The 12,622-nt window shown below is 41.4% G+C and overlaps 1 protein-coding gene across 1 annotated transcript in view; it reads right to left on the reverse strand.

Annotated features, from left to right (window-relative positions):
* The window catches only part of LOC126213360 (polyhomeotic-proximal chromatin protein-like), a 367,100-nt gene that overhangs the window by 17,720 nt on the left and 336,758 nt on the right, over nt 1–12,622 (reverse strand). The window contains exons 18-19 of the mRNA XM_049941064.1: nt 10,538–10,760; nt 4,720–4,828 (exon numbers count right to left, since the gene is read on the reverse strand). Coding sequence (XP_049797021.1) covers nt 4,720–4,828; nt 10,538–10,760 — 332 coding nt within the window. The remainder of the gene's footprint in view (nt 1–4,719; nt 4,829–10,537; nt 10,761–12,622) is intronic.

Consider the following 12,622-nt stretch of genomic DNA (forward strand, 5'->3'; position numbering starts at 1 on the left):
CAAGTAGTGGTGTCCAATTTCTCGGTACACCGTGACCAGACATTATTAGCATGTGGGAGAACTGGCAGGGCAAGGGAAAGAATCTGATACCCTCACGTAGGAGCCGCGAGACGCGCGGTCCCACGTTATCTCGTCGGTGGTCCTCGCGGGGACCTCGGACGTAGTATGTGACCACTAGCCTCTACACGGTCAGAAATCTGACCGTCTGTGCAAACTAGGGTCGATCGTGTCGTGCACTCGACACCGACCCGTGCAGTCACGTCGGGTGACGGGCCCGTACGGTGAAGGCAACTGGGATCTGGCAACATTCATTCTCTTTGGAGCTTCTGCACACAGATATATCTCTCGTGATGCTATAGGAGAAGACAAAGTGCTGCCACTGCCGTGCCCAAAGTTGTCGACGAGTGCACCACTGTCGGCACGACTCTCTCCGAGGCCACACCCGGGGAGGTCACGACGACTGTCACCCAGCTGACAACCCGTGTTGTGTCGAGACGTACCCTTCTGCAAACGAACCCATTTCTTGACACTAGATGCAGAGCGTGTCGATACGACCCGGCACAGACGAGCAAACGATATACCTATCCTCTCGGCTACTAGTCGTGTGCGGTCTTCGAAATTCTGTACCCGTCAATTCCACATTCACACAGCATTCTCAGGACTCCGACTGACGAGAGCGTCAATACGGTGTAATGAAAGACCGCAGTCTCCCCGCTACAATCCTGCCACTGTCAAATTACAACAGCTTCCGGTAGACGTTTCTCCTTCTTACGAGAGGCACAATACACTGGTGGAAGAAAGAATATCACGCCACCAAAAAGTAATTCGTGTAGAGCAATGAAATTTTGGGAATAAATTTGTCTAGGTAACATATTTGAGTGATTACCATTGCAAGATCACAAGTTAATATAAGTGCCAGTACATTAATAACTGGTGTAACTGGCAGAATGTTGAACACAAGCACGCACACGTGCACACATTGTGTTCCACAGGTGCCGAATGTCCGCTTTCGGACAGAGTTTCGTGCCTGTTGCACTCGGTCAGTCAATACAGGCACGGTTAAATCTCGGGTTGTCGATGACGCAGGAGTCCTCGTACGATTACGTCCCGAGGTCCCACGTGTGCTCGACTGGAGACAGATCCGGTTATCGAGCAGACCGAGGCGACACGTCGACACACTGTAGGTGTGTCGAGCTACGACAGCAGTACGTGGACCAGCGTTATCCTGTTGGAAAACACCCCTCGGACCCCTCGCAATGCTGTTCTCGAAAGGCAGTAAATCGGGTCGAATCACCAGTTTGACACACAAATTTACAGTCACGGTGCACGGCATAACCACGGGAGTGATCCTGCTGACAATCAACATCGCATTCTGGACCAAAATTCCAGGAATAGGGCCAGCGTGTCTTGCAAGCAGACAGTTTGGGTGCAGGTCATCAACTGGTCTCCTTCTAGCCAACATACGGCTGTCACTGACCTGAGACAGAACCGGCTTTCATCACAAAACACCACAGAGCTCCACCTCGCCCTCCAATGAGCTCTTCCTCAACACCACTGAAGTCGCAAACGGCTACGGTTAGGGCTCGGTGCAATGCACGCTACAGGTAGTCTGGCTCGGAGCTGTCCTCGAGGGAAGCAAATTGTAACGGTTCACTTTGTAACTGTGGTGCCAGCTGCTGATCAAATTCCTGCTGCAGATGCAGTACAGTGTGCCAGAGCCGTACGTCGAACACAACGGTCCGCCCTCTCGGCGGTGCCACGTGGCAGTCTGCAGCTGTCTTCGTGCGACCGTGCGCTCTCGTGACCGCTGCTGCGAGCAGTTGGCACTACTCGTATGTGACTGGTGCAGAATCTAAATAGACCTCATCTTTCAGGTGTAAAAACACACGTACCAACTTTTGTTTGTGTCGCACAGATCCTTCTTGGCGCTGGTGCTGCTATTTGTTTTCCACCGATGTAAGATCTTATCGCAAACTGTCAACTGTCAAATGTTACTTTCGAATCAGAAATTGCCTCAGAATCTTCCCTCACATACACGATGTAGATGGCGTTACTCGTACACACTTATACGACTGCACTAAAATGCTAACCACCTGCATAACAGAGCGTGCGATGCCTATTTGATATTCGTTGCAAGCCGTCTTCACGGTATCACAAATTTAATGGCCAGGAGTCCTGCCAGAGAATCCCACAAATCACTCAACAAGAAGAGTGGCCAACAGATTCGGGGCACGATTCACTGATAATTCTCCAGTAAAACTAATCTGCAAGGTCAGTTGTTACGAACTTTGAACTGGTACATGAGCGAGACTAAACAGGACACCCTACACGCTGGCTCCACATTCGTAGGATCTGAAGGTCAGTGCCTGATCATCAGTTTCCTAATCCCGTATGACACAATGATCAAAATAATCAGAATATTCTGAGCACCGTTTAATATGAAACATTTCTTACTTACTAACATACTCAGCAGTAGGTGACTGCAAAGTATAACAGGTATTTAACGGTGAAGTCTCCAGTTCAAATCCCATTAGTAACAACAATTTTTTTGCTTTTATTTAAATTATATCTTCATCAACATTAATTTCCAAATACTGATATTTTTAATAAAAATAACATCTTTATATTTTTAATTAGTCGTCACACGAAAATAAATTAAAATTTGACTCAAACATTAAAACGCATTGATAAATGGAAAAAATATTTCATCCATCAATAATACTGTTTAATTTGCATAAATATAATGCATATTTTATTTTCTATTTGAGGTTTATCATTATTGCAGAGATTTTTTATTATTTGTGAATACTGTTATTTTCATGAAATTAATGTTCAAATGGGTCTCAGCACTATGGGACTTAACATCTGAGGTCATCAATCCCCTAGAACTTAGAACTACTTAAACCTAACTAACCTAAGGACATCACACAAACCCATGCCTGAGGCAGGATTCGAACCTGCGACCGTAGCGGTCGCACAGTTCCAGACTGAAGCGCCTAGAACCGTTCGGCCACTCCAGCCGGCATGTAATTAATCATTAAAGATATAAATATGTTACTTTTATGAACAAATTCATGGTTCACTATTTGTTAATAAATATGGACTTTAAATAAGAGTGAAAAAACTGTCACTCCTAGCAAGATTCAAAACAGAAATTTTATGGTTGCCAAACTTTCACATTGCTGAGCCGTGTTTGCATAGTAGCTGTTTACAAGTATTTTATTCTTTACAGCTCTTGGGAAAATTTCTAATCTCCGAAGATGATTTTTTTAGAGTTTGAGAGCTGCACTGTACTGCTTTAGCGTAGCTGCCGATCTCGAGAAGAGGCTCTCAGTAAGCACATGGCAAATACGTAAGGAGGTCTGGGGTCCTCCCCTGCGAAAATTTTAAAAATTATAAGCCTGATGTAGGTTTTGTATAAAACAGAATATGGATCTTCATTGGTGCAATGCAATAATCTTATGCACTGTTTGCAAACTGAACCTGATCCTTGGTGAAATTATTATGACCTACCTGAAGAGAGATGTTGCAGTTTATTGATCACCAAAGCATTCAGGGTTGCTATATTCATATTAGATCGAAATTCGATATTGTTTTTCCTGACAATACTAAAAGCGCTCTCAGGGGCAACATTACTGTGAGGAACAACCAGTCAACTGTGGACACCACAAGATCATGAAGAAAATCCTAGCAGAGGGGTTGAAACATCAATCGTATAGAAGAAATAATAACCTAACCTAACCTAATCTAAAAGCAGCCTAACAACCCAGGACATCTTATTTTCAATGCAAGCATAAGTTTGCACAGTGACGGACACTTTTTTTAATGTCTGTTGCATCACATGTAGCAGATATTTTGCACCTAGCAATATCAGCTCTACTTGTTCTACTGTTGAAAAGTCATCAAACTGGTACCTTGAAAATTCCAAATTTAATGTTTTTTCCCCTTCCATTTTCACTCAGAACATCAGGAAATAGTTTATTCAATTTTACAACTGATGAAGGAAACTTATGTTTTCTAGATCCTACAGCCATTACTATAACAGCTTCGGCATTGTACGTATTATTAGGAATGGATAAATAGGTGAATGTGTATCCTGCGACATCATCTGTCTAGGAAAAGCACAACAGCTTACAGACGAATGCCTCAAAACTCGTGAAGTCACTCTGTTCGAAAGCAGTTTTATTGCTACCCTTTAAGCTGACATGTTCCGAATTAAAAAATTTTCGGCAGTGCTCTAAGTAACCTATATTAATTAGCTGTGGAGATATAATCAGTCGTAGACAGGTTTACTGTATACTCACAAAGGAAATCATTACAATTTATACAACATTTTAGCAGCATACCATTAGGAAAATGTGAAAAGTACCTTTTCAGATTTTTTAAAAACATCAAATTATAACTATGTAATTTAGGTGGTAAATGTACGGCAATTACGGAGGTAATCCATAACAGTTGGCAGCCACAGTTTAGCATACTTATGTTCGGACAGTGACCGACAAATTCTGTAAACATGAAAAAAGTTGAAGAGGGCCACTCAGTAAGGACCCCTTCTAACAGCTTCATCAGAAATCCAGAGAAAGACACTTTGTGGGACCAACTAGTGGCCCAGCTCTCTCTCTCTCTCTCTCTCTCTCTCTCTCTCTCTCTCTCTCTCTCTCACACACACACACACACACACACACACACACACACACACACACACACACAGCTGCTCACCTCTTAGCGCAGGACGGCGTGCAGAACCTCTTCTTGAATTTTGCCCGTAGGCCGGTCTTGCCACAGTGTTCGCACCGCGACGCGTCCGCCTCCGTCAGCGGCTTCTTGCCTGCAACATGAAGAGAACACCTGTGCTGTGTAACGGCAGAGCGGGGCAGTGCAGTGCTACAGTAATGCCATTTACCGAATTCCGGGAAACATTCGATTCGGCAGGCAGAGGAACAATCTGTAACTGACAGCATCAGATTTTGTGTAGGAGTATCCGATACATCGTCTTCGGCGTACTTCTCGGTGCATCGTATCGACTAGTACGTTATCGTATAATTGTGACTGTGTTTATTCCTTTCAGATTTATTATTTGTTACCCAATATTATTTGGAATAACTGAATGCCACCTACGTATCCGAACAACGTAGGAAAAAGAATGCTACAGACTGTAAAGAAGACACATTAAGTTGCAGACAGGTACAGTTAAAAGACACTTGCGTGAAGGTCACACTCGAGGTATGCTCGCTTGTGTGTCTCGACGGTGTCTGTCTCTCTTTTACTGATGAAAGCTGTCGCTGAAAGCTTTATGTAACTGTCTTTTAATTGTGCTCATCTGCAACTTTATGTCTCTTATTTACAGTAATTAGTAATCTTTCTTTTCCTGTGTCGTCAATATTCCTACCTGGAGTTTCCATTGTTTGATCTTAGTATCTGAGTTAGGTATACAATGCTCTTATAAAGATTATCAGCCTAAATAATTTTAAATTTCATGTATACACATCTCCATCCTGTTAAAACAATAATTTCAGAAACTGGAAGATGATAATTCATGTGTAACAGTTTTTGTATGAAATAAGGAAAATTATAGAACAGAGTGTGTTAGAAGTATGCTAAGTAAAAATGAGACCAATTATTATAAAGTGAACAAATCTGCAGCTTTGAAGATTTGGACATTACAGGCTGAAAGTGTTTCATTCCACAGTTTTGAAAATATGACTTGGGCCTCTTGCAAACACTAGATGACAAAGTAAGTTCAATGGTAAAGTAATTTGTTGTTAATAATTTAATACATTCCTCTTATCATAACGTTAAAGGCGTACTACAATTACTTTAGTTAATCTGCAGTACTGTTGCAATTGCAGACTGGAGAAAATACAGGGTGATTCAAAAAGAATACCACAACTTTAGGAATTTAAAACTCTGCAACGACAAAAGGCAGAGCTAAGCACTATCTGTCGGTGAATTAAGGGAGCTATAAAGTTTCATTTAGTTGTACATTTGTTCGCTTGAGGCGCTGTTGACTAGGCGTCAGCGTCAGTTGATGCTAAGATGGCGACCGCTCAACATAAAGCTTTTTGTGTTATTGAGTACGGCAGAAGTGAATCGACGACAGTTGTTCAGCATGCATTTCGAACGAAGGTGAACGTTTTCTGTGCCATTTCAGCCAATAAAGTTTTTGGTCCCTTTTTCTTCGAAGGTGCTACTGTAACTGGACTACAGTATCTGGAGATGTTAGAGAATTGGCTGTTCCCTCAGCTCGAACAAGAAGCACAACAATTCATATTTCAGCAGGATGGAGCGCCTCCACATTGGCACTTATCTGTCCGTAACTACCTGAACGTCAACTACCCGAGGCGATGGATCGGCCGCCAGGCAGCCCGTGACAGAGCACTTCATCACTGGCCTCCAAGAATCCCTGATCTTACCCCCTGCGATTTTTTCTTATGGGGGTATGTTAAGGATATGGTGTTTCGGCCACCTCTCCCAGCCACTATTGATGATTTGAAACGAGAAATAACAGCAGCTATCCAAACTGTTACGCCTGATATGCTACAGAGAGTGTGGAACGAGTTGGAGTATCGGGTTGATATTGCTCGAGTGTCTGGAGGGGGCCATATTGAACATCTCTGAACTTGTTTTTGAGTGAAAAAAAAAAACCTTTTTAAATACTCTTTGTAATGATGTATAACAGAAGGTTATATTATGTTTCTTTCATTAAATACACATTTTTTAAGTTGTGGTATTCGTTTTGAATCACCCTGTATATTAGAGATAGACTGAATGGTTACAGAATGTGGTGTTGAAGCAAAATTGGCAAACTTAATTTGTAAAACTCTACCAAATACAACATGTGAAGTGAAATTTATAACAGGAATCTTCAGCTATTTGAACCAAAAATTGCAGTAAGAGAAGGGGATATCATATAAATGTTAGTGTTTAACTGTGTTTCAGCAAAAAAAGTAAGAATCTAGAATTTGGAACTGAGAGATGACAAAACTGAATCAATAATTCTATGAAGGAAATTTAAAAGAATCAAAGTAAACCATGTGAGCTTTTGCAGACAATTATGTAACTACGCAAAATGGAGGAAAATATATGCAAAAACAATTGGGAAAATATACTGAGTTACAAAGTTCAAATATTTTAGAAAAACTATATAGCAAAATTGCGAATAAGGACAACCATCAGCTGTAGAATGGAATGACGACAATTAAAATTTGTACCGGACCGGGACTCGAACCCAGATTTCCCGCATATCGCGAGCAGTTGCCTTACCATTCAGCTATCCGTGCATGACTCACAGCCAGACCCAAATTTCCACATGTGTCAACCATGCATCTACAACCTGTACTGGTACATCCATTATGTATATAATAGATATATATATAATAGATGTAAGAACTACTAAAATGAAAAGCACATATTGTTTGACTACAATTATCTAAAACAACACACACACACAAACACACACACACACACACACATCCAGAAATACAAAACCAAAATGCTATTCACAGTGGTAAAATGAGAGCAGTTCCCACTTGACTATAAGCAGGACAGAACAGAGATACTACAAAGATAGATTACTAGAAAAATAGTGGGTGCAAAATGAACAACAAAGGGTAGAAATGAAAAGTAAGGAGGAAATCTACCAAAATTTACAAAAAATATTGAAAGCAATGACAAAGTGAAGACTGATGTGCTGTGGCCCTCTGCAGGATGTGCTGGATTATTTAGCTACAGCTTGCTTCTGCTGCACAAACATTTCATTTGCTGAATGTGCAGTGTCCCAGAGATAACACCACGAGACGAGAGGAAGAGAAAATATGTGGAATAAGCCGATACTCTTATCTTTAGGTCAGAACAATGAGAGATGCATCCAAGGCCAAAGCACACTGAACTGAGCTTCTTCATTAATATATATACAGAGTGGTCTGAAATTCTGTGAAAAGCTTGGAAGTGTCTTGCAGGGTAGGGTGTGCTGACAAATACCGATCGCTAAGAAAAAAAATTCGATACGCTGGTACGTATGCAAGTTAATTAGCATTTAAGTCAGCCATTTGAGACATTGCACGTGCAAATTCGAGCAGCCCCCCAGATACAATTAGTGTCAGGTGTTCTCACAGAGTAGAAGATTGTGCACGAGGCTGCTCGACCTTTGGCTCGAGTTTGAGCATTACTATTATCCCGTGTCAAATTTGTGTATCGCTACTTTGTACACTTTTGGAAAAGGAAATGAAGAACACATTTGCTGACGGTGTCTCTGGTGGGCTGTTCGAATTTCTGTGTGCAACAGCCCGATTGGCTAACTCCAATGCTAATTAACTCTGAAATGGCACAACATATTGAATTTTTTTCTTAACAATTATTTCTCAGTCAAACCTATCCTGCAAAACCCTTACAAGCTTTTCACACTGTTTACTGTTCTGACCCCCCCTCCCCCAGACAAACACACACACACACACACACACACACACACACACACAAAAACGAAGGTAAAACTGCCTACTCTCCCCTGCACCCTTCACTTGTCTACCACTTACCTTCCTGCTTTCATTGACAGTTTCTCACCCCTCTCCCTTCCCACACCTCCCCCACCACCACAGTAATCCATGTCTTGCTTATTAACCTATACTCCACATTAAAGTTCTCAGCTTTTCAAATATTATCCGCTGCAGGCACCAATGGTCAGTCTGTTCCTCTTACACTATCTAGTACATAAGCTGTGGTGCAGGATGGCTTTTTCGTAACTCTCCCCTTTTCCTGAACCTCTCCAGTCCTTTCCCTTCACTCCTTTTCCTTGAAATCTTCTGCTGTTTCCGAAAACTTGCACGTTTCCAGATCCCTCCAGCTGCCACTTGGTGAGTAGATTTTCTATCTGTCCACATTATAAAATATGACACTTTGTGAGATTAAGGGTTGAACTGTTAGCTCTGAACTGCTTGCAGACCTGTTCAGCTTTCATCTGGGCTGTGTCTGCTAGGGTTGACTTTTGATCCTCAACTGGTAGGCTCGAGTCATCTGTAAGTGAAACAGTTTTTGAGCCGACCTTTAAAATTATAGGAAGATCATTTCCACGCCTGTGAGGTAGACGAGCACAAGCCAAATGCCCCCAGTTCTGACTTGAGACCACAGCTGTTGAAATGGCCCGCGTCCATCTGAGAAGCAGACCTGGCAGAGTGGCCCACTGTGATTACATTTGTGCATCTAGAATTTTTAGGTCAGTGCTCGGACATCCATTTCCTCATGCAGCAGTTAATAAAAACTAAAAAAAAGGTTATTTTGAAGATTCCTTAGCACTGCTAAGTATAAAACATATCTAACGTTTTGGCAGAGCCATCTGCAGCTGAATGCGTACAATTCTCGCACTATAATTGCAAAGCCGGTCATTAGATTCTCCCTGGCACAAACTATTTTTTTTATTTGGCTTCTATGTTTATCACCACATTGAAATCATAATTAACAAATATTAAATCATTACTTTTAAATGGAAATAAATTCTTTTATTTTTAATTACTAATTATATAAAAAAGAAGTAATTATAATAAATTTAATTTGGTACAGAAAGTACAAGCATATTAAAAACAGTGTTAAAATTACCAAATATGCAGCAACCAGTCGCAAAATCATGTTTTATTTATTTGCTTTTGCAAATCGATTTCAACTGATTAACAGCCATCATCGGTGATTTCAACCATGTGTCCTGAGTAGTATTACTGTCTTAAGTAGTACTGTTAATCAGTTGAAATCAATTTGCAAAAGCAAATAAATAAAACATGATTTTGCGACTGGTTGCTGCATATTTGGTAATTTTATAGTTTACGGCCACTGCACGACTTGGGAACCACGTGGAGCCCACCATTCAAAAACAGTGTTGTTGGTATACATAATTTTCCATTTAACAGTAATATACTTTGTATGTTCGTACCAATGTTAATGTATTATAAATACTCCCATTTTCATAAAATTGTAGATTAGAAATAAAAACATGTTGCTTTATTAAAAATGTGAGAGTCATATTTACAATTAACACTTAATTTTGATAAAAATTACAGAATTCAAATGAAAGTACAAACAATTACGACTAGACAGAACCAACCCAGAGGATTCTCAACTACAAGACCGAAGGCTGTGCGTTTAGTTATAGGAAACTCCGTAAAACGCTTTAGACATTTATACTTGCACCTGGAAATTTCCTAAGTTGATGTTTCCAAGGGGTCATAATGCTTTAGGAGGAACTCAATTAAAGCCAGCCTGTGAGTTCCTGCTGTAGGAAAAGAAAAACTGGGCAAGTGCCAGATTAGGGCTTCCATCATTCTCCCTCAAACCGGGCAAATCGAAACTGCTTGAATTGATTCTGAACCTTTTCAATCTCAACTAGAGAATTTTGCTCGGGTAGTGAATTTTGAAACAGCAAACCAGGTACAGATCCCTGTGGAACCCCGTGCGGTACACACCACTCTCCCCCACTCCGAAGTCTATCCCGTCATTCCCACAACTCGATATCTCAGACTCCGGCTGCCGAGGCTCACAGGGCAGCCGTACTCACGCTGAGGCTCTCCCGCCAGCCGGTCCGGAGACGCCGCGCGCTGCGCCGGGTTGTCGAGCCCGACCGCGGCGAGGGGGCGCGCCGGCGGGGACGCGGGTGGCCGCGGCGGCCTGCAGCGGCCGTGGCCGTCGTCGTCTTCGTCATCCTCGCTGCTGTGGGGCGGCGACGGGAAGGGCTCCGATGACTCCTGGATCACAAACCCCTCGATGACGTGCGTCAATACCTGCGGCGCAGACACGGGTGTTCCGTCAGTTCGCCACCCCGAGGTATCGATCGGTATCGCGAGCGAGCAGTCGGGAGGGAAGTGCCGAGCTCACGGTCGGTACAACTTACAGGGTGAAAGCGCGATACCGGAAACGTCTATTTATTTTACACGTAATGACATTCATTATATCCTAACGACCGTTACCCTCTACAATTGGTGGATCTCGATGCAGTCATTAGGAGAGATAAGAGAGAGTGAAAGTATTATCTACAAGTTGTACACAAACCAGACTGCAGTTAGCCTCTACAATATGACAAGAAAGAAAATCTACATTACAAACTTAAAATCATAAAATGTTTGTGAGTCCTAATTTTAATTAATGTACAGTAAAATTCGAAACATGTGAAAAATATATATGTGATACGCGGCATATGGCGAACAAAATAATTCACTGTTCGATCTATACACAACATTAGGAATAAAACTACAAATGTATAAAAAGCTACATTTTTTGTTTCTACACTGTAGTACCCATCATAAAAAGTTGCTGAAAAGCATCCAAGCCGTTCCAAGTAGGACAAATATGGAATGCTTGAGTACACACAGAGAAGGATGTCACTAATGGTCTTGTTTGGACCTTGACAGTGTCTCACAGAAATGCTTAAATCTGAAGAGTCAGATGCTCGCTAAAGGACATAAAAAACAGTTTTAAGTGATGAAACACTACAACCTGCTTACATACCATTCTTGTATAAATCTACCAATACATCTATGTCTACCACCCATACCATCCACCTTGCCCAGATCGGACTTATGTGGCAGTTCCACATAAAATCTGAGATACGTGAAAGTTGTGACAGATTCCAATCACATCAGAGGATAACAGGCATTCCCATCTACTGAAGTCTAGTTTACACGATGACATTGGGTTGCACCACTCGTTGCGTGGAATGAGTTGCACGTAAGTGGTCTCATATTTGACTGTAGACACGTCGAAACCAGTATACACTTCAGTTTCATCATTTTGTGGGTTCCTGAGTCGTGTCTGAAATGAAAGTTGTGGCAGCTGCACGTTGCATGACTTCTGATGGAGTTAAAGCTCGTTGCACGGAATTGCTGCATAAGAAAAAAGTAAGAAACGTGTTTCGATTTGTGACTGGATGAAGAAAAGACGTCAGCTCGGTTGCTCAGCATCCTTGCTGAAATAATTTGTAATGGAAGGCCCAAGAAGTTCTTTTAATTATCTTAGAATGTCACCAGAACTGTTCACATTTCTTCTAAATAAGAGTTAATTATGCGATAAGGAATAACGAAGCTATAATGCGTGAAGCACTGTCGCCAGAACTGAAATTACCTATCACATTGCGTGCATTACAATTGAGAACATTTGGCACGCTATATAATACAGTTTTAGTTGGTGATGACACTTTTTCATTAACACCAATAATTATTTACATTAACAGTAATAATTATTAACATTAAAAGCAGTAATTATTCGAAGCAGGGTGCATTGAGAAGACAATGGTTTGCAAACTACTCTCTTGAAGATAGATCTGTACAGTGGCAATATTTCAAAATTCAAACATATGTGAATGGGGAGCACTGCTGCGAAATTTTAAATAGATGAATATTGAATAAAGAATACAGTTTCTCGATTTGTGTAGCCTTCCCTCCAGTCAACAATATCCCTTACAAAACAATAAAAGAAGAGAGAGGGAGAGAGATAGAGATAGAGATAGAGATAGAGATAGAGATAGAGAGAGAGAGAGAGAGAGAGTTGGCCAACTCAAATGATAGGATTTTAGTCTTGCAGATGAGAGTACTATCACAGCTAGAATTACATTTGCTTGTATGTTTCTTCATTCAGTTGTATATGCGCC

This window comes from Schistocerca nitens, chromosome 11 (genome assembly GCF_023898315.1).
Source record: "Schistocerca nitens isolate TAMUIC-IGC-003100 chromosome 11, iqSchNite1.1, whole genome shotgun sequence".
Lineage (NCBI taxonomy): Eukaryota > Metazoa > Arthropoda > Insecta > Orthoptera > Acrididae > Schistocerca > Schistocerca nitens.